We start from the raw sequence: 27,130 nt of genomic DNA on the forward strand, positions 1-27,130 counted from the left end.
AGGTGTGGAGAGTTTAGGGAGGGAGTTCCAAAGCTCGGGGCCCAGGCAGCTGAAGGCCCGGCCACTGATGGAGCAATTATAATCAGGGATGTTCAAGAGGCCAGGGATGAAGGAACGCAGAGATCTCGAAGGGTTGTAACGCTGGAGCAGGTTACAAAGATAGGGAAGGGTGTAGGGGGCGGAGGAGGTTACAGATATCTGGGAGGTTGTTGGGCTGGCGGAGGTTGCAGAGATAGAATGGGTTGTAGGGGGTGGAGGAGGTTACAGACATCTGGGAGGTTGTAGGGCTGGTGGAGGTTACAGAGATAGAGTGGGTTGTAGGCCTGGAGGAGGTTACAGAGATAGGGAGGGTGTAGGCCTGGAGGAGGTTACAGAGATAGGGAGGTGTAGGGGCTGGAGGAGGTTACAGAAATAGGAAGGGGTGTAGGGGCTGGAGGAGGTTACAGAGATAGGGAGGGGTGTAGGGGCAGGAGGAGGTTACAGAGATAGGGAGGGGTGTAGGGGCAGGAGGAGGTTACAGAGATAGGGAGGGGTGTAGGGGCTGGAGGAGATTATAGAGATAGAGAGGGGTGTAGGGGCTGGAGGGGGTTACAGAGATAGAGAGGGGTGTAGGGGCTGGAGGAGGTTACAGAGATAGGGAGGGTATAGGGCTGGAGGAGGTTACAGAGATAGGGAGGTGTAGGGGCTGGAGGAGGTTACAGAAATAGGAAGGGGTGTAGGGGCTGGAGGAGGTTACAGAGATAGGGAGGGGTGTAGGGGCTGGAGGAGGTTACAGAGATAGGGAGGGGTGTAGGGGCTGGAGGAGGTTACAGAGATAGGGAGGGGTGTAGGGGCTGGAGGAGGTTACAGAGATAGGGAGGGGTGTAGGGGCAGGAGGAGGTTACAGAGATAGGGAGGGTGTCAGGTTGGAGGTAGTTACAGAGATAGGGAGGGTGTAGGGGCAGGAGGAGGTTACAGAGATAGGGAGGGTGTAGGGGCTGGAGGAGGTTACAGAGATAGGGAGGGTGTCAGGCTGGAGGTGGTTATGACAGACTCACCACGTATCGAGGGGCCCAGGTACATCCTGTAATCCAGTCCTGGTGACAGGAGAGCAGGGACAGGGAGATGTGGACAGGGAGAGTTGTGAGGTCCCAGAACAGGAGGCTCTGCCAAAACAAACAGGGCGTCAGACTCGCACGACAAGGTTTGCAGCCCAATCCCCCGATTCCACCTGGCACTGACTCATTCCCTGGTCCACGGAGTAGGACGCCCTCTGACCCCTCACCCCATGTCCCTTCCCTTGCATGCTGGAGCCTGGACATTGGGAGTCGGCAGGGTATTCGACGACAGAGGCGCCATCTCAGCCCAGCCCCGAAGTGGTTTCCGTCCGATTCTTCCCCCCCCCCCACCGCCACCATCCCCAGCACTTTCCTGCAGGTGTCACTGGTTGGTGATCAGGAGCAGAAACCCAGGACTCACGGGGTGAAAGGTAGGTGTCTGACCTACTGACCCCCAGCATGAGAAGACCTTCACCCCGGCTCTGGATTGGACCCCAGGTTGCAGAGGGTGAAAGGTCAGAGTGTGTGTAGACGATCTGAATGTAGGCCGGTGGATTCGCTTCTCCCTCTGTCACTAGGCCCTCGCCTACCTTGTCCTTGCTGCTGGTCACCAACCGCAGCCCATCGGGGCTGAAGGAGCAGCAGGTGACCGAGTTGCAGTGACCTCTCAGCACGCAGGCCGGGGTCACATCCGCGCAGCCTTCCCGGTCCACCAGCTCGGCCAGCGTCCAGAGCAGGACGGTGAAATCATCTGGGGAGAGAGAGCGGAGAGATCAGGCAGGTAGAGAAAGGGGGAAAGGAATAGGAGGGGGAACAGGGAACGGGAACAGGAGGAGGTGAGAGAGCAACAGGGAAAGGGCAAATGTGCCAGCACCCCAGGGAAATACAATGTCTGTGGAGTGGCCGGGGGGGGGTTAGGAGAAGACGGAGGGGGGGGGGGGGGGGAGAGCAATATGAAAAGTGTTAACCGTTACCTGAGGCTGAAGCCAGGAATTGTTGGGAGTGAGAAAAGGATACTGGGGGTCTCGTGTGGCCCCAGCAGCGATGCTCACAGCTTGCCCCAAACCCCTGCACCCGCCACACTCGCAGAACGTTGTCATCTGAGCCAGACACCAGGAGCTCCTCGCCGTCCAACCACTGCAGGCATCGCACGGGCACCTGTGGGACCTCGCACTCCACAGTCAGGGCACCTAGTCAGAGAGAGGGCAGAGTGAGAACCGGGGCAGAGGGGGGCGTACGGCCCACAGACCGGCAGTGAGGAGGGTGAGAAGGGGGCGTACGGCCCACAGACCGGCAGTGAGGGGGGGGGGGGGAAAGAGGGGGCGTACGGCCCACAGACCGGCAGTAAGGAGGGGCGGGGGTAGGGGGTGGGGGTTTGTTGTGCGTACGGCCCACAGACCGTCCCGTCCCTGGAAAATTTCAATCTCACCCACCCAACACATCCTTGCCCCTCAATCCCACCCACTCTCTCCCCAGATCCCTCAATCCACCACACCTGGATCCCTTCCTCTCTCGACCGATTTTGGTATTGTTACTCTGTGCTGGTCTTGGCAACATGCCTGGCATGTCAGCGATGGCTCAGTGGCTCTCACTCTCACCTCTGGAGTCAGAGAGTCGTGGGTTCGAGCCCCCCCCTCCAGAAAATCAAGCCGATAATGCAGGGCTGGCACTCCCAGGGGCAGTACCAAGGGAGTGCTGCTCTGTCAGAGGGGCAGTACCGAGGGAGCGCTGCACTGTCGGAGGGGCAGTACCGAGGGAGCGCTGCACTGTCGGAGGGGCAGTACCGAGGGAGCGCTGCGCTGGATGGGATGTTAAAGGAGGGCCCCATTTGCCGTCTCAAGAGAACGTAAAAGGTCCCTTAATCCCACCCAACCTCTCCCCATTTCTCTCAATCCAACCCGTGAGGAATACAAGGATAAGCTCACGAGGACAGATGAAGTAAGGTGGGAGGAGACCCGTGTGGAACATAAAGACCGATATTGACCGCTTGGGCTGAACGACCAGTTTCTGTGCTGTACATTCTATGATACTCTATGATAGTCGTCCTCCCACCCACCACCCCAGAGAGAGGATGCCTTCACATCCTGTCTGAGTCTGGATTTGAGCTCAGGCCCAGAGGGTGAAAGGTCAGTGTCTGACCCACTGCCCCACCCAGTCCCCCATCAGAGAGAACAGCTCTTCATCTCCTGTGTCTGTCACTGGATTGTAGCCCAGGTCCTTGAACGGTATGACAGCGTTCCTGTAACACGTACCTGTTTCAAGCTGAAAGATTTTCACCTGGTTGCTGTGGTAACCGACAGCCATCAGCACACCATTCCTACTGACAGACACACATAGGGCAGCGGAGGTCTGGTCTGTAATGTACTGTCCACAGGCCCGGCCCAGAGTCCCGGACCAGATCCGAACCTGCAGAACACACCAGTGTGGGGCTTGATTCATTCTCCCAAACTCTCGTCATCCTGTTCTCCCCCCCACCCCCTGGTCTCTACAACCCCCCATCCTGTTCCCCCCTACCCGCCATCCTGAACCTACACCCCCCCACATCCTGACCCTACACCCCCCCACATCCTGACCCTACACCTCCCCACCCTGTTCCCCCCCACATCCTGACCCTACTCCCCCCCCGCCCCCTACATCCTGACATGACACCCCCCCCACACATCCTGACACGACCCCAGTGATCACAGCATAGTGTGCTCACTGACCTACACTGGCATTCGGTCCGGCCAGGCCTTGATTTTAAAATCCTCATCCTGGTGTTCAAATCTCTCCTCGCCCCTTCCCATCTCTGTAACCTCCACCAGCCCGACAACCCTCTGGAGATGTCGGCACTCCTTAAATTCTGCCCTTTTGACCATCCCTGATTATAATCGCTCCACCATCGGTGTCCGGCCCTTCAGCTGCCTGGGCCCCGAGCTCTGGAACTCCCTCCCTAAACCTCTCCGCCTCTTTCCTACTTTCAGACGCTCCTTAAAACCTACCTCTTTGACCCAGCTTTTGGTCACCTGTCCTAATATCTAATGTGGCTTGGTGTTAAATTTAATGTGATTACAGTCCTGTGAAGCACCTTGGGACGTTTCACTATGTTAAAGGTGTTGTACAACTGCAAGTTATTGTTGCTATTACAGATGAGGGAGGCTATTCGGCCCATCTTATTTAACCCTTGCAGAAAGTTTCACACAACCGCTCAGTGCTGAATCTAATCCAAGGCAGTCGGGAAGTACAACCTTCTGGAGACAGACTGAGGCACGCTGGGGAACTGGGCCAAAGAGTAGCAAATGGCATTTAACCTCAACAGCTGCAGTGTGATAAAGATCGAAGTAACTTGCATTTCTCTAGCGCCTTTCATGACCTCAGGACACCTCAAAGCACTTTACAGCCAAAGAAGCACTTTCAAAGTATAGTCACCGTTGTAATGTCGGAAACGCGGCAGCCAATATACGCACAGCAAGATCCCACAACCAGCAATGTGATATACGACCAGATCATGTGTTTTGGGGATGTTGGTCTCTCCTTCGAAATACGCCATGGGATCTTTTACGGACAGAATGGTCTCCTCGACTTGTATAGAATGGTTCTATTAATATAACCTAATCCCCTGTCTGCTTTAGCAATGGCTCATCTGCATTGGTCGTGAACCTTGAGTGATCAGTGCACAACACCTGGATCCCTTCCCCTCTCAACCGATTTTGGTATTGTTACTCTGTGCTGGTCTTGCCTACATGCCTGGCATGTCAACAGTGGCTCAGTGGCTCTGACTCTCGCCTCTGAGTCAGAGAGTCGTGGGTTCGAGCCCCCCCCTCCAGAGACTCGAGCCTATAGTCCAGGGCCGACACTTCCGGTGCAGTGCTGAAGGGAGCGCCGCACTGTCGGAGGGGCAGTGCTGAGGGAGTGTCGCACTGTCGGAGGGGCAGTGTTGAGGGAGCGCCGCACTGTCGGAGGGGCAGTGTTGAGGGAGCGCCGCACTGTCGGAGGGGACATCTTTCGGCTGTGTCGTTAAATGAGGGCTCCGTTTGCCATCTCAGCAGAACGTAAAAGATCCTACGGCCACTATTGGAGGAACACAGTGATGTTCCCCCAGTGTTCTGGGTCCAATATTTATACCTCAATCAACATCACTAAAACAGATGATCTGATCAATAATCATATTGCTGGTTGTGGGAGCTTGCTGAGTGTAAATTGACTGCCGCGTTTCCTACATTACAACAGTGACTACACTCCAAATATATTTCATTGGCGTAAAGCTCGCTCTTGGGGGCTTGACATCATGACCGTAACACACTCTTTTCCCCCCCCCCCGCCCCCCCGCCGCCGTTACGCTGATTCACAGTCCTGGGAGATCTGCCATCCTACCTGATGGTCCTCCCCAGTGGTGAGCAGGTAACGCCCATCGGCAAGGAATCGCAGCGCGGTGACGGGGCCCCGATGGGCCTGGTAACCGGCCACCGCTAATCCAGAGGCGGTCGACCAGAGCCGCACCTCTCCCAGCAGCGAGGCCGAGGCGAGGAACTCTCCAGATGGGGCGAAGGTCACAGCTCGCACTGAGGCCGGGTGTCCATGTAGCACCTAGGGAGGGGATAGAGGAGATGAGGGGATGGAGGAGGAGGTGAGAGAGAGAGAGAGAGAGAGAGAGAACAACCGAGGCGGGGGGGGGGGGGGGGGGGCGGAGGAGGAGCAGGCATTAGGATTCATCCTGGTATTTCCCAGCAAATCAGCTACCAGCCCGCCCCCTCACACCGGGATACGGGATCCATTGGCCCCTCCCCCTCACTGGGATACGGGATCCACTGACCCCTCCCCCTCACACTGGGGTACAGGATCCACTGGCCCCTCCCCCTCTCACACTGGGGTACGGGATCCATTGGCCCCTCCCCCTCACTGGGGTACGGGATCCATTGGCCCCTCCCCCTCACTGGGATACGGGATCCACTGACCCCTCCCCCTCACACTGGGGTACGGGATCCACTGGCCCCTCCCCCTCTCACACTGGGGTACAGGCTCTACCGCCCCCCCCCACACTGGGGTACAGGATCCACTGACCCTTTCCCTCCCCGACAATGACCCATGGGATCCACTGGCCCCTCCCCCACTGATCCATGGGATCCACTGCTCCCTCCCCTGACCCATGGGATCCACTGGCCCTCCCCCCCCCCCCCCATTGACCAATGGGATCCACTGGCCGCTCCCCTCCCCCTCTGACTCATGGGCCCCTCCCCCGAGCGTTCGCTGGTACTCACCGACACGATGCTCGCCCTCACCCAGTTCCAGATTTTGACTGTCCGGTCCCAGCTGCCTGTAGCCAGCAGTTGACCTTCAGGGTGAAAGGTCACACAGTTGAGGGGGTGGGGATTGGTCAGTGCGACGTTGAGCTTCCCTGTGACCACCACCCAGACCTAAAACAGAAAATCGATTGAAGCTGTAAATAACGGTTGTGGATCGATGCCGTCACTGACCTTTGACCCTCTGGGATCTGGGGTGAAATGCAGCCCCCGACACTGGGGATGAAGGTTTCTCTCTGATGGAGGACTGGGTTGGGGGGAGGTCAGTGGGTCAGGCACTGACCTTTCACCCGCTGGGGAGCTCGGGGTCAAATGCAATCCTGAGAAACGTGATGAAGCTGTTCTGGCTCCACCAAGTTCTTGTTGAATCCATATCACAAAAGGGTCTCTTGTCTGTTGGCGGTTGTCACTGAGACAGTAAGAATGACTTTAGTGAGAAGTTAGATGAAAGAGGTGGGAAGAGGCTCGTATAGTATTAGGCAGTCCCTCCTATCGAGGATGACGCGTTTCCACGCCGAAAAGGGATGTTCACAGGTATTTCAATGAGGGACCTGACATTCTAGGTCCCAAACTCCATGCTGAAGGATGGAAGATGCCTGTGCATGGACTTTTAACGTGGGGTGGCCGTTGCACACCAGCCACCACACGGGCTTGACAGAGCTAGGTTTTGATCCAGTGGCAAGGGTTAACCAAGACTCTGTTGCACAGACCTAGTGCACACACATCCTCCTACTATCCATAGATTGCAGTGTGGGCTGGCCTGTGCTGCCCCTGGGCCCTCGGCTCTTCTGGGCCCCGAACCCTCGCCTCTCCTGGGCCCCGATCAAAAATGGAGCAGTCAGAAACAGGACATTAATTAGTCTCCTCTTATCTTCAAGACATCAAATATCAACAGTTACTTGAAATATCAAAATATTAAACTCCTGCCGAGTTGAAGGGTTATCAGCAGAAACAAATTCCAAATAACAGAATGAACATGGTTCAGTCGGGATGTGAACAGCAGCAGCAACAACAGCAGAATCCAAACCCTGCAGTCACTTGTGACCTCGCTGGTGTCTCAGCAGGTTGGATGACTGAGTGAATCCCTTCCCACACTCAGAGCAGGTGAACGGCCTCTCCCCGGTGTGATGGCATCGATGAATCTCCAGGTCAGACGGGGAATTGAATCCCTTCTCTCAGTCTCCACATTCCCGAGTGGAGTATAGACATCTGTTGGGCCGAATGGCTTGTCCTGTGCTGAAAGTTCCATGTCATTTAAGTAGCCCCGCAGGGCATTATTGGGAATCTCTCAGTTAGAACCAAACCCTGTTCCTGCTGTGGGAATGGAGACACGGGGTGAATACAGGAGTGAAGTATCCAGTCACCGGGCATGCCCGTGCACACAGAACCTACCTTCACCGTCTGATCCCAGGAACAGGTAGCCAGATGTTTTCCATCAGGACTTAGTGCACATCCAGTTATCCGATCACCATGGCCATCGATCAGCAATAGCCTGTGGAGACAGAGACCTGGTGTTAGAGGCAGGGAGACCACACCTGGAGCTTCACTCTCTCTAACCTGTGCTGTACCTGCCCTGGGAGAGTTTGACGGGACAGTGTAGAGGGAGCTTTATTCTGTATCTAACCAATGAAATAGTGAAGTGTTCCAGTCCCCTTGATGGGGCTGAATGGCCTCCTCCTACTGCTATGGACAGTGAGAGAGGGCGAAGGTGGGGGGGGAGGGGAGAGGGGGGGAAGGGGAGAGGGGAGACGGACGGACGAAGGGGTAGGTGGGAGGGAGGGATCAGGAGGAGGAATGGCCGGTGAGGATGGAGTTTTAGACGAAGGAGGAGGATTTTTGACAATGAAGTGGAGGTCAGGGAGCGAGGAGGGAACAGGGAGACTCAGTGCGGGAGCAGATATTTGGATGAGTTTGGGATTATGCGGAGAGGAAACCGGGCAAGGAGAGTGTCAGAGATGATTAAAGTGTGGAAGGGGGCATCAGTGGTTAAAAGGGAAGACCACAGCATCGGAACGGGAGCTGAAGCGAGGTACAGAACTATGACTCACTTTCTACAGCCCCATTAACCTAGTAAAACGGCCCAGGGTGCTGCACAGGACTGCTGTGTGACAGAAATTGACACCGAGTCAAAGGGCGGGGTAATCAAACGATCGACCGAAGAGGTGGGTTTTAAGGATGGTCTGAAAGGGGGAGGAGAGACACATGGAGAGGCGGAGGGGTTCGGGCAGGGAATTCCAGCGCTTGGGGTTGAGACAGCTGAAGGCCCGGCCACCAATGGTGGGGTGAAGGGGTGGGGTATGGAGAGTTAGGAACAGAGAGTTTGGGGCGAAGAGGGTGGGGTATGGAGAGTCAGGAACAGAGTGTTTGGGGCGAAGAGGGTGGGGTATGGAGAGTCAGGAACAGAGAGTTTGGGGCGAAGGGGGTGGGGTATGGAGAGTCAGGAACAGAGAGTTTGGGGCGAAGAGGGTGGGGTATGGAGAGTCAGGAACGAAGAGGGTGGGGTATGGAGAGTCAGGAACAGAGAGTTTGGGGCGAAGAGGGTGGGGTATGGAGAGTCAGGAACAGAGAGTTTGGGGCAAAGGGGGTGGGGTATGGAGAGTCAGGAACAGAGAGTTTGGGCGAAGGGGGTGGAGTATGGAGAGTCAGGAACAGAGAGTTTGGGGTGAAGAGGGTGGGGTATGGAGAGTCAGGAACAGAGAGTTTGGGCGAAGGGGGGTGGGGGTGGTTGTACCATCAGAGGAGTTCAGAGATCGAGCAATAATCCTGTAACCATCCCCACCATAATGTAGACATGGGTACAGGAGTCGGCCATTCAGTCCCTCGAGCTTGTTACAGTAAGAAGGAAAGACTGTCAGAGAAGCGATAACCATCCATGGCTAACTAAGGAAATAAGGGATGGTATCAAATCGCAAACAAAGGGATACAATGTGGCCAAAACTAGTGGGAGGCCAGAGGATTGGGACATTTTTAAAAACCAATGGAGAACAACTAAAAAAATGATTAAGAGAGGGAAGATAGATTATGAAAGTAAACTAGCATGAAATATAAAAACAGATAGTAAGAGTTTCTACAGGTACATAAAAAGGAAAAGAGTGGCTAAAGTAAATGTTGGTCCCCTAGAGGGCGAGACTGGGGAATTAATAATGGAGAACAGGGAAATGGCAGAGATGTTGAACAAATATTTTGTATCGGTTTTTACGGTAGAAAACACTAAAAACATCCCAATAGTGGATAATCAAGACGCTATAGGTAGAAGTAGTATTCAGTAAAATAATGGGGCTAAAGGCGGACAAGTTCCCTGGACCTGATGGCTTAAATCCTAGGGTCTTAAGAGAAGTGGCTGCAGAAATAGTGGATCCACTGGCTGTAATCTACCAAAATTCCTTGGATTCTGGAGAGATCCCAGCAGATTGTAAAACCACAAATGTAATACCCCTATTTAAAAAAAGGAGGCAGACAAAAAGCAGGAAACTATAGACCAGTTAGCCGAACATCTGTCGTTGGGAAAATGCTGGAGTCCATTATTAAGGAAGCAGTAGCGGGACATTTGGAAAAGCAAAATTTGGTCAAGCAGAGTCAGCATGGTTTTATGAAAGGGAAATCATGTTTGACAAATTTGCTGGAGTTCTTTGAGGATGTAACGAACAGGGTGGATAAGGGGGAACCAGTGTATGTGGTGTATTTGGAAGGCATTCGATAAGGTGCCACGTAAGAGGTTACTGCACAAGATAAAAGCTCATGGTGTTGGGGGTAATATATTAGCATGGATAGAGGATTGCTTAACTAACAGAAAACAGAGTCGGGATAAATGGGTCATTTTCCGGTTGGCAAATAGTGACGAGTGGGGTGCTGGGTCCTCAACTATTTACAATCTATATTAACGACTTGGATGAAGGGATCGAGTGTAATGTAACCAAGTTTGCTGATGATACAAAGATGGGTGGGAAAGCAAATTGTGAGGAGGACACAAAAAATCTGCAAAGGGATATAGACAGGCTAAGTAAGTGGGCAAAAATTTGGCAAATGGAGTATAATATGGGAAAATGTGAGGCTATCCACTTTGGCAGAAAAAAATAGAAAAGCAAATTATAATTTAAATGGAGAAAAATTGCAAGTGCTGCAGTACAGAGACCTGGGGATCCTTGTGCATGAAACACAAAAAGTTAGCATGCAGGTAGAGCAAGTAATGAGGAAGGCAAATAGAATATTGCCCTTTATTGCAAGGGGGAATAGAGTATAAAAGCATCCTGCTACAACTGTACAGGGTATTGGTGAGGCCACACCTAGAGTACTGTGTACAGTTTTGGTCTCCGTATTTAAGGAAGGATATACTTGCATTGGAGGCTGTTCAGAGAAGGTTCACTAGGTTGATTCCGGAGATGAAGGGGTTGACTTATGAGGATAGGTTAAGTAGGTTGGGCCTATACATATTATAGTTCAGAAGAATGAGAGGTGATCTGATTGAAACTTATAAGATAATGAAGGGGCTCGACAAGGTGGGTGCAGAGAGGATATTTCCACTCATAGGAGGAAACTAAAACTAGGGGACACCGTCTTAGAATAAGGAGCCACCCATTTAAAACTGAGATGAGGAGTAATTTCTTCTCTGAGGGTTGTAAATATATGGAATTCTCTGCCCCAGAGATTTGTGGAGGCTGGGTCATTGAATATATTTAAGGCGGAGATAGACAGATTCTTGAGCGTAAGGCAGTAAAGGGTTATGGGGAGCGGGCAGGGAAGTGGAGCTGAGTCTATGATCAGATCAGCCATGATCTTATTGAATGACGGAGCAGGCTCAGTGGGCCAAATGACTAACTCTTGCTCCTATTTCTTGTTATGAGTCGTCATTCAGCCCCTCGAGCCTGTTCCGCCATTCAATTATATCATTCCTGATCTGTCGGTTAACTCCATTTACCTGTCTTCATTCCATTACCCGTAATACCTTTGCCTAACCAAAACCTGTCGAGCTCAGTTTTGAAAATTTCATTCAACCCCCAGCCTCATCAGCTTTGTTGGGGACAGAGTTCCATATCCCCACTATGCTTTGTGTGAAGCAACGGTTCCTGACATCACCCCTCAATGGCTGAGCTACAATTTTAAGCTTGTGCCCCCTTGTTCTGATCACTAATTCCTCTCTATCTACCTAGTGAACTTATTTAACCATCTTAAACACCTCAATTAGATCTTCCCTCGATCTTCTAAACTTAAGCGAATACAAGCCTGGTCCATTCAACCTGTCCTCATAATTTAACCCTGTTAGCCCCTGTGTCATTCTGGAGAATCTGGGCTGCCAAGCTCAGTATATCCTTCCCAAGGTAAGCTGCCACAACTGATGCACTTACTCCAGGTGGGGTCTGACCATTGACAACATTCTGCCCACGCACCACCCACCCCCTCCCTCCCTCCCTCCCCCGAACCGTCTGGAGTTACTGGGAATGGGGCGGGTCCTGTTTGCCATTTGTGCTCCACCCGACCCCCTGCCCAGAGGGTCTCCCCTCCCCCTCCTACCTGCAGCCGTCAGCGAGGCTCCACACCTCAATCTTGCCGTTGAAGGACGTGGCGCAGAGCGTGCTCTCGTCCAGGAACACGCAGTCCGAGATCCCATCACAGCCGCTCGCCAGCGACCTCACTTCCTGTATGGGAAGAGGGAGACATCCATTGAAGAAAAATCAGGTCAGTTCCTATCTCTCCCTCTCCTCCACAAACTGATGCCAGACAATGACTATCTCCAACTGTTGTGTGTGGAGAAAGAGTCAGACTGAACACTGAGCTCAAAGTAAAGTGTGACCATAGTCTTTTATTGCAGGTCTCCAGAACGCCTCCCCAACCTGTGAAGCATACTTAAATACCTGTCTCCCAAGGGATTATGGGATCCTTTGGGACTCCAGGGGATGAGCCCTCTGGTGGCTGTACAGAGTAACTACAAGTCTACATATATAACAACACTCTCCTCCCCCTCCCCCCCGCAAATTCAATAGTGTAACTATTTACAATGTGAGTCGATCTGGGGCTCTCCTTGTCCTGGTTGATCATCTCGGTGTGAAAGCTGGTGTTGTTGAATCATTTGTTGAGCCCTGCTCGGCTGCTGTAGATGATGGGTTCTGCTCCGTGGTCAACCGTGGTGCCGGTTGCCATTGATGTGTATGTTGGGGGATCAAAAAAGGTAGGGTCCAAGGTGGGTAGCTCAGGGTAGTCCGTAAATCTGAGTTTGATTTGGTCCAAGTGTTTCCTGTGAATGAGTCCATTTGAAAGTTTGACCCGAAACACCCTGCTCTCCTCTTTGGCCACGACAGTGCCGGGAAGCCACTTGGGACCTTGTTCATAATTGAATACAAATACAGGATCATTGATTTCAATCTCGCGTGACACTTTTCCGCTATCATGGTATGCACTTTGTTGAAGCTGCCTGCTCTCTACTTGTTCATGTAGATCAAGGTGAACTAACGAGAGCCTTGTCTTAAGTGCTCTTTTCATGAGCAGTTCAGCAGGTGGAATCCCAGTGAGCGAGTGGGGTCTCGTGAGGCAGCTAAGCAGAACTCGGGATAAGTGAGTCTGCAGTGAGCCTTCAGTTACCCTCTTCAAGCCTTGCTTGATGGTTTGCACTGCTCTCTCTGCTTGACCATTGGACGCTAATTTAAACGGGGCAGATGTGACATGTTTGATCTGTTATGGGTCATGAATTCTTTGAACTCAGCACTGGTAAAACATGGCCCGTTGTCGCTCACCAGGACATCGGGTAAGCCGTGAGTGGCAAACATGGCCCGCAAGCTTTCAGTAGTGGCAGTGGACGTGCTAGCCGACATAATCTCACATTCAATCCACATGGAGTACGCGTCTACAACCACAAGGAACATTTTACCCAGGAACGGGCCTGCATAGTCGACGTGTACCCAAGACCCCGGTTTGGAGGGCCAAGACCATAAACTTAGCAGCGCCTCCCTGGGTACATTGCTTAACTGCGAGCATGTATTACATCTGTGAATGCAGAGCTCTAAGCCCGCATCGATACCGGGCCACCACACGTGGGATCTGGCTATCGCTTTCATCATTTTGGTGCCTGGGTGGGTACCGTGGAGGTCATTGATGAAGGTGTCTCTGGCCTTCTTGGGGACCATTACTCGATTGCCCCACAGAAGGCAGTCTGCCTGAATAGACATTTCATCTTTGAATCGCTAGAACGCTTTATCTCTTCCTGCATTTCCACTGGGACACTGGACCAGTTCCCGGGAAGAACACAGCTTTTGACTAGAGATAATAAGGGGTCCTGGCTTGTCCAGGTTTTGATCTGCCGGGCAGTGACGGGTAAATTTTCACTCTCAAATGCTTCCATAACCGTGGCTAGATATGCGGGCTGCACCATTTCCACCCCCGTGGTGGGTAATGGCAGACTACTGAGAGAATCGGCGCAGTTTTCTGTGCCTGGCCTGTGGCGGATGGCGTAGTTGTGGCGGACAATGTGAGCGCCCATCTCTGGATACGGGCCGATGCATTGGTATTTATCCCTTTATTCTGGGAAAACAGGGATATAAGTGGCTTATGGTCAGTTTCCAATTCGAATTTTAGCCCAAACAGATATTGATGCATTTTCTTTACACCATAAACACACGCTAACGTTTCTTTCTCAATCATGCTGCAAGGCTCTCTCAGCCTTCGACAGACTCCTGGGTGCATAAGCAACCGGTTGCAGTTTCCGAAATCATTAGCTTGTTTCAATACACACCCGACGCCCATACGACGACGCATTACATGCTCGTACCAAATGCTTGCATGGATCATACAACACAAGCAATTTGTTTGAGCATAACAATTTTCTCGCTTTCAAAAAGGCATTTTCTTGGCTTTTGCCCCAAACCCATTTGTCCTTTATCGTAGCAAGACATGCAGTGGTTCTAACAGTGTGCTGAGACCCGGTAAGAAGTTACCAAAGTAGTTCAGGAGTCCCAGAGACAACCACAGCTGCATCACGTTCTGTGGCCTCAGTGCATTCTCAATTGCCTCAGTCTTTGCACTGGTGGGCCTGATGCCATCCGCCGCAATCCTCCTTCCCAGGAACTCCACTTCAGGTGCCATGAAAACTAACTTCGAACGTTTTAACCTGAACCCCACGCGGTTGAGTCGACTAAGAACCTCCTACAGATTCTGCAGGTGCTCGACTGTGTTCCGACCTGTGACCAAGATGTCGTCCTGGAAGACCACAGTGTGGGGGACCGACTTCAGTAGGTTTTCCATGTTTCTCTGAAATATCGCCGCCGCCGATCGGATTCCAAACGGGCATCTGTTATAAACAAAAAGACCTTTGTGTGTGTGTGTTGATGCAGGTGAGGGCCTTCGATGATTCCTCCAGTTCCTGCGTCATGTTGGCTGAAGTCAGATCCAGCTTCGTGAACGCCTTTCCTCCCACCAGCGTTACAAAGAGGTCATCGGCCTTTGGTAGTGGTATTGCTCCTGCAGGGAGAAACGATTGATAGTTATGTTGTAATCGCCACAGATTCTGACGGCGCCGTCTCCCTTGAGGACGGGGACAATAGGACTGGCCCACTCATTGAACTCGATCGGGGAAATGATGCCCTCTCTTTGCAGCCAGTCTAGCTCGATCTCTACCCTTTCTCTCATCATGTATGGTACTGCTCTTGCCTTGTGATGGATGGGTCGCGCCCCCGGAATTAAGTGGATCTGCACTTTTGCTCCTTGGAATTTCTCGATGCCTGGCTCGAACAGCAAAGGAAATTTGTTTAAGACCTGGGCACACGAAGTGTCATCAGTGGGCGCTGGATAACGCTTGGACGTCATCCCAGTTCCAGCGTATCTTTCCCAGCCAGCTCCTGCCGAGCAGCGTGGGACCATCGCCCGGTACCACCCAGAGTGGTAGCTTGTGAACCGCTCCATCGTAGGAGACCTTTACGGTAGCACTGCCAATTACAGGAATCAGTTCTTTTGTTTAAGTTCTTAGTTTCATGCGAACTGGAGTTAAGGCTGGTCTTGAGGCTTTGTTGCACCACAACCTTTTGCCCATGATGGACTGGCTCGCGCCCGTGTCCAGCTCCATATGGAGTTCATTTAGTTCAACATTCAGCATTATCGGGGGACAATTCGTGGTGTGCACCCCATGTACCTCTGACTTCTCGATCTGAGGCGCTGGTTCGTCGTGATCCTCCGTGGATCTGTCCCCCTCTGCAACGTGGTGGTTTGCATGTTTATAGCCATTGCAGCTCGCCTGCACACTCTTCGGAGGTATCCCATTGTTCCACAGCCCTTGCAAACGTACTCTTTAAATCGGCATGAATGGAAATGATGATCACCCCCGCAACGCCAACAAGGTGTCAATGGCCTTGCATTAATCATCCTTGATAGTGGACTCAGACATCTGTGGACGTGCAGCTGCAGGTATGTGTGACCTGCCCTGTACGTTACAATTCAAAAACATCACTTTGTTCACAGTACTTGTAGCAGCACTTGTGTGCTGAGATATTTGCTTCATATTGTCACTGGTGGCAATGAACGCCTGGGCTATCGCTAAGGCCTTGCTCAAGTTTGGGGTCTCTACAGTCAAAAGTTTGCAAAGTATGGTTTCGTGGCCAATGCCAAGTATGAAAAAGTCTCTGAGCATGTGCTCTAAATGTCCTTCAAATTCGCAATGTCCTGCAAGGCGTCTTAGCTCGGCGACATAACTCACCACTTCCTGGCCTTCAGACCTTTTGTAGGTGTAGAACTGGTACCTCGCCATCAGAACGCTTTCCTTCGGGTTCAAATGCTCTTGGACCAGTGTGCACAAATCGTTATACGATTTCTCCGTGGGTTTCGCTGGAGTGAGCAGATTCTTCATGAGGCCATACGTTGGTGCCCCACAGACGGTGAGGAGGATCTCCCTTCATTTCGCAGTGCTCTCTTCCCCATCTAGCTCGTTGGCCACGAAGTATTGGTCGAGTCGCTCCACAAAAGTTTCCCAATCATCTCCCTCCGAGAATTTCTCCAGGATGCTCACTGTTCTCTGCATCTTTGGGTTCGCTATTGGATCTCGTCGCCAGTTGTTGTGTATGGAGAAAGAGTTAGACTGAACACTGTGCTCAAAGTAACGTGTGACCGTAGTCTTTTATTGCAGATCTCCAGAGTGCCTCTCCAACCTGCGAAGCCTCTTTAAATACCTGAACTCCCAAGGGATTATGGGATCCCTTGGGACTCCAGGGGATGAACCCTCTGGTGGCTGTACAGAGTAAATACAAGTTTACATATACAACACCAACACATGGGAGTCTAACCACCGACCCTTGACATTCAACAGGATTACCATCGTCGAATCCCCCATCAACATCCTGGGGGTCACCAGTGAGCAGAAACTTAACTGGACCAGCCACATAAATACTGTAGCCACAAGAGCAGGTCAGAGGCTGGGTATTCTGCAGTGAGTGTCTCACCTCCTGACTCCCCAAATCCTTTCGACCATCTATAAGGCATAAGGCAGGAGTGTGATGGAATACTCTCCACTTGCCTGGATGAGTGCAGCTCCAACAACACTCAAGAAGCTCGACACCATCCAGGACAAAGCAGCCCGCTTGATTGGCACCCCATCCACCACCTTAAACATCCACTCCCTCCACCACCGGCACACCGTGGCTGCAGTGTTTACCATCTTAAGATGCACTGCAGCAACACGCCAAGGCTTCTTGGGCAGCACCTCCCAAACCCACGACCTCTACCACCTAGAAGGACAAGGGCAGCAGGTGCATGGGAACACCACCACCTGCAAGTTCCCCTCCAAGTTACACACCATCCTGACTTGGAAGTATATCGCCGTTCCTTCATTGTCGCTCGGTCAAAATCCTGGAGCTCTCTCCTTAATAGCACTGTGGAACTACCATCAACACATGGACTGCAGCGGTTCAAGGTGGTGATTCTCAAGGGCAATTAGGGATGGGCAATAAATGCTGGTCTTGCCAGCGAGGCCCACATCCCCTGAACAAATTTTTAAAACCTACTCCAGAGTTTCACAATCTCACCACACTGTGTAAAGAATTCTCCTGAATTCTCTACTGGATTTATTAATGGCTAGCTTATATTTATGGCCCCTAGTTTTGGACACCACACACAAGTGGAAACATCTTCTCTACGTCTATCCTATAGAACTTTTTCATAAACTTAAAGACCTCCATCAGGTCACTTGGTAGCTTTCTCTTCTCTAGAGAAAAGAGCCCCAACCTGTTCAGTCTGTTCTGATAGTTGTAACCTCTCAGTTCTGGTATCACCCTTGTGAACCTTTTTTGCACCTTCTCCAGTGCCTCTATATCCTTTTTTATAATATGGAGACCAAAACTGTGCACAGTACTCCAAGTACTATATTAAAGTATGGCACGGTTGATGAGCAGTGACAGACATTTAAGGAGATATTTCATAACTCGCAACAAAAATATATCCCAATGAGAAGGAAAGACTGTAAGAGAAGGGCTAACAATCCGTGGCTAACTAAGGAAATAAGGGATGGTATCAAATTGAGAAGGAGGGCATACAATGTGGCCAAGACTAATGGGAGGCGAGAGGATTGGGAAACTTTTAAAAGCCAGCAAAGAACGACTAAAAAAATGATTAAGAGAGGGAAGATAGATTATGAAAGTAAACTAACACGAAATATAAAAACAAATAGTAAGAGTTTCTACAGGTACATAAAAAGGAAGAGTGGCTAAAGTAAATGTTGGTCCCCTGGAGGATGAGACTGGGAAATTAATAATGGAGAACAGGGAAATGGCAGAGATGTTGAACAAATATGTTGTATCGGTCTTCACAGTAGAAGACACTAAAAGCATCCCAATAGTGGATAATCAAGGGCTATAGGGAGAAAGGAACTTAATACAATCACTATCACTAAAGTAGTAGTACTCGGTAAAATAATGGGACTAAAGGCGGACAAGTCCCCTGGACCTGATGGCTTACATCCGAGGATCTTTTAAGAGAAGTGGCTGCAGAGATATTGGATGCACTGGTTGTGATCTATCAAAATTCCCTGGATTCTGGGGCGATCCCAGCGGATTGGAAACTGCAAATGCAATGCCCCTATTAAAAAAAGGAGGCAGACAAAAAGCAGGAAACTATAGACCAGTTAGACTAACATCTGTGTTTAGGATAATGCTGAAGTCCATTGTTAAGGAAACAGTAGCAGGACATTTAGAAAAGCATGATTCAATCAAGCAAAGTCAGCATGGTTTTGTGAAAGGGAAATCATGCTATTACAAATTTGCTGGAGTTCTTTGAGGATGTGACGAGCAGGGTGGATAAGGGGAACCAGTGGATGTGGTGTATTTGGATTTCCAGAAGGCATTTGATAAGGTGCCACATAAAATGTTACTGCACAAGATAAAAGCTCACGGGGTTGGGGGTAATATATTAGCTGGATAGAGGATTGGCTAACTAACGGAAAAGAGAGAGTGGGGATAAATGGGTCATTTTCCGGTTGGCAAACAGTAACTAGTGGGGTGCCGCAGGGATCGGTGCTGGGGCCTCAATCTATATTAACGACTTGGATGAAGGGACTGAGTGTCATGAAACCAAGTTTGCTGATGATACAAAAAGATGGGTGGGAAAGCAAATTGTGAGGAGGACACAAAAAAAAACTGCAAAAGGATATAGACAGGCTAAGTGAGTGAGCAAAAATTTGGCAGATGGGATATAATGTGGGAAAATGTGAGGGTATTCACTTTGGCAGAAAAAATAGAAAAGCAAATTATAATTTAAATGGAGAAAAATTGCAAAATGCTGCAGTAGAGAGGGACCTGGGGGTCTTTGTACATGAAATACAAACCGTTAGTATGCAGGTACAGCAAGTGATCAGGAAGGCAACTAGAATGTTAGCCTTTATTGTAAGGAGGATAGAGCATAAAAGCAAAGAAATCCTGCTACAACTGTACAGGGTATTGGTAAGGCCACACCTGGAGTACGGCGTACAGTTTTGGTCTCCGTATTTAAGGATATACTTGCATTGGAGGCTGTTCAGAGAAGATTCACTAGGTTGATTCTGGAGATGAGGGGGTTGACTTATGAAGATAGGTTGAGTAGGTTGGGCCTATACTCATTGGAGTTCAGAAGAATCATACAAGATGAGGTTGCTCGACAAGATGGATGCAAAGAGGATATTTCCACACAGGGGAAACTAAAACTGGGGGACATAGTCTCAGAATAAGGGGCCGCCCATTTAAAACTGAGATGAGGAGAAATTTCTTCTCAGAGTAGTAAATCTTTGTAATTCTCTGCCCCAGAGAGCTGTGGAGGCTGGGTCATTGAATATATTTAAGGCGTAGCTAGACAGATTTTTGAGCAATAAGGGAGTAAAGGGTTATGGGGAACAGGCAGAGAAGTGGAGCTAAGTCCATGATCAGATCAGCCATGATCTCATTGAATGACAGAGCAGGCTCGAGGGGCCAAATGGCCAACTCCTGCTCCTATTTCTTATGTTCTTGTGTGGTGTAACGAAGGGATGATACAAACTTATTACTTCCCTGCTTTTCAATTCTGTGGCTCTAGAAATGAACCCTAGTACTTTGTTTGCTTTTTATGGCCTTATTAATCTGCATCGCAACATGTAGTGATTTGTGAAACTGTACCTCTAGATGCCTTTGCTCCTCTAGCCCATTTAAAGTTCTTTCCCAAGGAATACGTGGCCTCCTACTTCTTTCTATCAAAATGCACCACCTCACTGATCTATATTGAAATTAAGTTGCCATTTACACGTGCACATGGTGTGGTAATGTTAACCTTTAGCCGTTGCCTGTTGAACAGGGAAGGACAAGTCGTTGTAAAGTAGCACTGGGCTATTCGACCAGGGCTGACCCTGCAGCAACGGCCAGTCTCAGGATCAAGTGCTAAAAAATCTGTCACTGCACTCTGAATCATTTATAATCCACCTGGACTCAGGTGTAGGGAGCAGCATTGTAAAGTTTGCAGATGATACAAAACTTGCGAACATAGTAGATCGTGATGGGGATAGTTGTCGACATCAGGATGACAGACAGGATGGTGAAATGGTCAGGAGCAGGGCAGATGGAGTTCAATGCGGAGAAGTGTGAAGTGATGCACTTTGGGAAGGACCAATACGGAAATACAGTATACAATAAGTGGAATCATTTTGAAAAAAGTGTAGATGAGCAGAGACACCTTGGTGTCCATATTCACAAATCCTTAAAAGGTGGCAGGACTGGTTAATAAGTTAGTTTAAAAAACACATGGGCTACTTGGGTTTATAAATAGAGGCATAGAATATAAATGGAAAGAGATCATGCTAAAACTTTATAAATCGCTGGTGAAGCCTCAGCTGGAGTATTGTGGACTATTCGGGTCACCACACTTCAGGAAAGATGTAAAAACCTTAGAAAAGGTACAGAGGAGGGTTACCACGACGTTTCCAGGGATGAAGGGCTCCAGTTATGAGGAGAGGTTGGACAAGTTCGGACTGTTCTCCTTGAAAGAAAGTTAAGAAGTGACCTAATCGAGCTTTGAGGTGATGAGCGGTTTCAGAGTAGGAGGAGAAAAGCAATTCCCTCTGTTGAGTGGGTCAAGAACCAGAGGCCACAGATTTAAAATCATTGGGAAAAGATCGAGAAGGGAGATGTGGAGAAATGTTTCACTCAGAATTGTGGGGATCTGGAACGCTCGACCTGAAAAGGGGTAGAAGCTGATTCCATTAATAATTTGAAGGGAGTTGGATGGTTCCTGAGGATGAGAAACTTTCAGAGTTACAGACAAAAAACGAGAAAGTGGGACTAAACACAACGACTCGTTCAAAGGACCAGCACAGACACGATGGGCCGAATGGCCTCCTGTGCTGCAAGTCTCTATTTGGTAGCAGCATGGGGAAACAGTCAGTTCCACAATGGAAAATATCTGGCCACACATCATCCTTTGGTTTGGTTTAATTGGTACGAATGATACAGGAAAGAGAGACAAACTTGTAATGAAAGGTTTCGCTTGGTTGAACATGCAACAAGAGTGAAACTACCGATAAGGTAACAAAGTAAAGGAGTTATATTGTAAGCTCAACGGAGAAAGAGCTTGTTAAATCAAGGAAAACTAAAGTAATTGATAAGGGATAAGCCAATTACGTTCTCCTTATATGGTATTGTATATTAACTCATAACAACTTGCATTTATATAGCGCCTTTAACGTAGTAAAACATTCCAATATGCTTCACAGGAGCATAATCAAACAAAATTGGACACCAAGCCACATAAGGAGATATTAGGATATATGACCAAAAGTTTGATCATAGGTTTTAAGGAGCATCTTTAAAAAGATTTATATAGCGGCTTTCACAACCACCGGACGTCTCAAAGTGCTTTACAACCAATGAAATACTTTTTTTTTGGGAGTGTAGTCGTCATTGTAATGTGGGAAACGCGGCAGCCAATTTACGCACAGCAAGATCCCACAAACAGCAATATGATAATGACCAGATAATCTGTTTTTTGTTATGTTGATTGAGGGATAAATAGTGGCCAGGACACCAGGGAGAACTTTCCTGCTCTTCTACGAAATAGTGCCATGGGATCTTTTACATAGAGAGCAGACGTGGCCTTGGTTTACTGTCTCATCCGAAAGACAGCTCCTCCTACAGTGCAGCGCTCCCTCATCGCTGCATTGGAGTGTCAGCCCATTCAGGTGGTCAAGTTGGACTTCAGCCCACAACCTCTGAGTCAGAGGCGAGAGCACTACCCACTGAGCCACAGCTGACACTACAAAGGAGGAAAGAGAGGTCGAGAGGCAGCGAGGTTCAGGGAGGGAGTTCCAGAACTTAGGGCCCAGGCAGCTGAAGGCACAGCCACCGATGGTGGAGCAATTAAAATCATGGATGCACAAGAGGCCAGAATTGGAGAAGCGCAGATATCTTGGGGGTGGGTTATGGGGCTGCAGGAGTTAGTTAGCAACTACATATGGAGTTCAACACAGATAAATGTGAGGTATTACATTTTGGTAGGAAGAATAGAGAGGTCACTTATTACTTGGAGGGTGAGAGTCTAGGTGGGTAGAGGAACAAAGGGATCTCAGAGTATAAATACGCAAATCACAAAGTTGTGACACAGGTTAACAAGGCCATAAAAAACAAACCAAGCACTAGGGTTTATTTCTAGAGGGACAGAATTGAAAAGTAGGGATGTAATGCTAAACTTGTGTCAAAAACTTGGTTAGACCACACACACAAGTTCTGGTCACCATATTATAAAAAGGATATAGAGGCGCTGGAGAGGGTGCAGAGAGATTTACAAGGATGATACCAGAAATGCGAGGGTATACATATCCGGAAAGGATGAACAGGCCAAATCTCTTTTTTTTGAAAAAAAGACGACTGAGGGGTGACCTGATAGAAGTCTTTAAAATTATGAAAGGTTTTGATAGAGTGAATAGAGAGAGAATGTTTCCACTTGTGGGGAAGAGCATAACTAGAGGCCATCAATATAAGATAGTCACCAAGAAATCCAATAGAGAATTCAGAAGAAACTCCTTTACCCAGAGAGTGCTGAGAGTGTGGAACTCGCTACCACAGGGAGTGGTTGAAACAAATACTATAGATACATTTAAGGGAAGGCTAGACAAACATGAGGGAGAAGGGAATAGAGGGTTATGCTGATAGTGTTAGATGAGGAAAGACGGAAGGAGACTCGAGTGAAACAAACACCGGAATGGACTGGTTGAGCCGACTGGCCTGTTTCTGTGCCGTACATCCGATGTAGAATTTTATGGAGTGTCACATGGAGTGAGCAAGAGAAATGTATCCAATTAAAGGCAATTTGCATTGAGCGCTTCCTGCCCTGTGTGAGGCTCAGTACCAATTGTTGGCCCCCCTCGTCGCCAGCTGGGATATGGCCAAAGACCGCCCTAAGTGGAGGAAGTGCATCCGGGAGCGTGCTGAGCACCTCGAGTCTCATCGCCGAGAGCATGCAGAAATCAAGCACAGGCAGCGGAAGGAGCGTGCGGCAAACCAGGCTCCCACCTACCCTTTCCTTCAACGTCTGCCTGTGCCACTTGTGACAGAGACTGTAATTCTCGTATTGGACTGTACAGTCACCTGAGAACTCACTTTTAGAGTGGAAGCAAGTCTTCGACTTCGAGGGACTACCTATGACGATGATAACTCAGCATATATGGGGTGGGGTGGGGTGGGAGAATGAAATCTGGGCTCTTGCTGCCCCGTGTGTGGGGCTCAGTAACCCATGCTGGCTGGGACAGTGAGCCCTCACTAAGTCGGGTATTTTCACTCTGAAGTGAATTGGATTGGATCTGTACGAGTTGGGTGTCTCTCCGACATCGTCAAGGGGGGTTTTCTGGAGACCCACCTGCCCACTGTCCAGGTCCAGGATGTGCAGGGAGCCCTCGCTGGTGCCCACGACCGCCGTCAGCCCAGCGGGCGAGATACTCACACACAGCGGCACCGTCGGAGTTGTCATCACCTTGCTGAGGAAAAGGAAGGAACAAGGAAGGTCAGCGAGCAAAGACAAGGCAAGATCTTGGACTCTTCTCCCCTGTAAGACTGCCTATTTCCACCTCCGTAACATCGTCCGTCTCTGTCCCTGCCTCAGCTCATCCGCTGCTGAAACCCTCATCCGTGCCTTTGTTACCTCTAGACTTGACTATTCTAACTCACTCCTGGCTGGCCTCCCACATTCTACCCTACGTAAACTTGAGATCATCCAAAACTCGGCGGACTGTATCCTAACTCGCACCAAGTCGCGCTCGCCCATCACCTCTGTGCTCGCTGACCTACACTGGCTCCTGGTTAAGGAACGCCTCGATTTCAAAATTCTCATCCTCGTTTTCAAATCCCTCCATTGCCTCGCCCTCCCTATCTCTAATCTCCTCCAGCTCCCCAACCACCACCTCCCCCTCCCCCCCCCCCCCCACACCCCCGAGATGTCTGCTTTCTTCTAATTCTGCACTTTTGACCATCCCTGATTATAATTGCTCCACCATCGGTGTCCAGCCCTTCAGCTGCCTGGGCCCCGAGCTCTGGAACTCCCTCCCTAAACCTCTCCACCTCGTTCCTACTGCAAGACCCTCCTTGACCCAGCTTTTGGTCAACAGCCCTAATTTCAACTTATATGGCTCGGTGTCAAATTGTTATTACATAATAATCCTGTGAAGCGCCTTGGGATGTTTCACGACGTTAAAAGGTGCTATATAAATACAAGTTGTTGTAGTAGTAGTAATCAGCCCACTGCCACCATTACCCTCCCCACCCTGACATGCGTCAGCCGTGGCTCAGTCAGTCTCCCTCTCTCTGGGTCAGAAGGTTGTGGGTTCGAGCCCCCACTCCAGAGATTCGAGCCCCATAATCCAGGGCCGACACTCCCGATGCCCGTACTGAAGGAGTGCTGCACTGTTGGAGGTGTCGTCTTTCAGATGCGATGTTAAAACAGAGGCCCAGTCTCAGGTGGATGCAAAAGATCCCACGATCACGACTGGAAGAAGAGCAGGTGAGTTCTCCCCAGTGTCCTGGGGCCAATATTTATCCCTCAATTTCCAAAAACAGGTGATCTGGTCGTTATCACACTGCTGCTTGCGGGATCTTGCTTTGCCCAAATTGGCTGCCGCATTTCCCTACATTACAACACTCCAAAAAAAAGTACTTAATTGGCTGTAAAGCGCTTTGGGACGTCCTAAGGTCGTGAAAGGTGCTATATAAATGCAAGTATTTCTGTCAGTAGAAACAGCTTCTTCCTATTTACTCGATCAAAACCCCTCACGGTTTTGAACACCTCCATTGAATCTCCCCTTAATGCTCTTTGCTCGAAGAACAATTCCAGCTTATCTCTCCACACCACTGAAGTCCCTCACACCTGGTACCATTCTGGTCAATCTCCGAGGCCTTGACATCCTTCCTAAAGTGTGGTGCCCAGAATTGGACACAGTACTCCACCCGAGGCCCCCCACCGAGACAGAAACAGAAGGTCATTTACCCCTCAGTCCCGCTGACAACCTGCGGCTTGTTGGTCCACTCGACGAGGCGGAAATCTTCCGGCACCTTCTCTGACGGGAGGGGGAGCGTGCCGTCCTTACCCAGCAGCCCCTGGGCCTGCCGGCAGACAGGCGAGGAGTCGGGCTGGTTGAGGGCCTGTTGCCAGAAGAACGAGGGATTCTGGGAAAGAACAGGAATGTTGGCGTCGATGAAGTCTCTGTAAGGGCTGACCTCTGGGAGGGATCCGTGACTCCCGCCATCTCCTGAGGCTGCAGCATCTGGAGGACAGAAGGGTTTTTACACAAGGCTGACGGAGGGTTCAGAGAATTAGAACGATCCGTCACAGCTCACAACATCAGAATTAGGAGCAGGTGTAGGCCTGCTTCGCCATCCAATAAGATCATGGCTGATCTTCTACCTCAACTCCTCTTCCCTGCACAATCCCCATCCTTAATATCCAGAAATCTATCGATAACTGTCTTGAATAAACTGTCTTGAATAAACTCAACAACCGGGCATCCACAGCCGTCTGGGATAAAAAAAATTCCAAAGATTTACAAACCCTGAGTGAAGAAGTTTAGACCTGGTGATCAAAGTCTCAGAATAAGGGGTCGACCATTTAACAGCATAAGAAATGGGAGCAGGAGTTGGCCATACGGCCCCTCGAGCCTGCTCCGCCATTCAATATCATGGCTGATCCGATCATGGACTCAGCTCACATCCCCATTACCCCTTATCGTTTAAGAAACTGTCTATTTCTGTCTTAAATTTATTCAATGTCCCGGCTTCCACAGCTCTCTGAGGCAATGAATTCCACAGATTTACAACCCCCCCCCCACCCCCCGAAAGAAGAAATTTCTCCTCATCTCAGTTTTAAATGGGTGGCCCCTTATTCTAAGATTATGCCCTCTAGTTCTAGTCTCCCCTATCAGTGGAAACATCCTCTCTGCATCCACCTTGTCAAGCCCCCTCATAATTTTATACGTTTCAATAAGATCACCTCTCATTCTTCTGAATTCCATTGAGTAGAGGCCCAACCTCCTCAACCTTAAGACAGAGATGAGGAGGAATTTCTTCTGAGTGTTGTGAATCAGAGGGGAATGAAGGTACAGCGTGTGGTGAGGGGGGGGGGGGGGGGGGGGGAAAGAGACAGGGTGTGGTGAGGGGGGGGGGGGGGGAGAGAAAGAGAGAGAGAGAGAGAGACAGGGTGTGGTGAGGGGGGAGGGGGGAGAGAAAGAGAGAGAGAGAGAGAGAGAGAGAGAAAGACAGGGTGTGGTGAGGGGGTGGGGGGGGGGGGGGGAGAAGAGAGAGAGAGAGAGAGAGAGAGAGAGAGAGACAGGGTGTGGTGAGGGGGTGGGGGGGGGGGAAAGAGAGAGAGAGAGAGAGAGAGAGAGAGAGAGACAGGGTGTGGTGAGGGGGTGGGGGGGGAGGCAGCATGTGGTGAGGGGGGAGGGGGCATACTCACAGTACAGGGAGAAGGTCGATGCCAGCTGTGGGAGGATTCCCAGTCTGACGTGCAGCGAGGAGAAGCGCAGGTTGGTGAGGAGTGAGGCGAGGCGGGTCAGCTCCCCACAGAGGGTCTGGAGAGAGAGAGAGCAGCCGTGGACCACATCATCAGTGCGCACATTGCCCAGCAGCTCCCCACGTACTCTCCCAGTCACACACCACGGGGTTTTCTCCTGTACACTCGCTCGCCCCGTCCCGCCTCGCATCCCCCGCTCCGCCCACACGCCCCCGCTCTCGATCACAAACACGAGCGCCTCAAGTGCATGCTCATTACTGCACACCCGTGCTGTACTCTCACTATTACACACTGGGCCCACTCCTATACCCTCTCACTATTACACACACTGGGCCCACTCCTATACCCTCTCACTATTACACA

The 27,130-nt window shown here is 50.2% G+C and overlaps 1 protein-coding gene across 1 annotated transcript in view; it reads right to left on the reverse strand.

Moving 5' to 3' along the window:
• LOC139274131 (telomerase protein component 1-like) overlaps window positions 1-27,130 on the reverse strand; it is a 64,869-nt gene that overhangs the window by 8,976 nt on the left and 28,763 nt on the right. Inside the window, exons 14-24 of the mRNA XM_070891174.1 lie at window positions 26,711-26,825; window positions 25,247-25,523; window positions 23,627-23,744; window positions 11,825-11,949; window positions 7,709-7,808; window positions 6,275-6,430; window positions 5,391-5,603; window positions 3,290-3,443; window positions 2,012-2,227; window positions 1,628-1,788; window positions 1,038-1,145 (exon numbers count right to left, since the gene is read on the reverse strand). Coding sequence (XP_070747275.1) covers window positions 1,038-1,145; window positions 1,628-1,788; window positions 2,012-2,227; window positions 3,290-3,443; window positions 5,391-5,603; window positions 6,275-6,430; window positions 7,709-7,808; window positions 11,825-11,949; window positions 23,627-23,744; window positions 25,247-25,523; window positions 26,711-26,825 — 1,743 coding nt within the window. The remainder of the gene's footprint in view (window positions 1-1,037; window positions 1,146-1,627; window positions 1,789-2,011; window positions 2,228-3,289; window positions 3,444-5,390; window positions 5,604-6,274; window positions 6,431-7,708; window positions 7,809-11,824; window positions 11,950-23,626; window positions 23,745-25,246; window positions 25,524-26,710; window positions 26,826-27,130) is intronic.

The sequence above is a fragment of the Pristiophorus japonicus genome, chromosome 9 (assembly GCF_044704955.1).
Source record: "Pristiophorus japonicus isolate sPriJap1 chromosome 9, sPriJap1.hap1, whole genome shotgun sequence".
Lineage (NCBI taxonomy): Eukaryota > Metazoa > Chordata > Chondrichthyes > Pristiophoridae > Pristiophorus > Pristiophorus japonicus.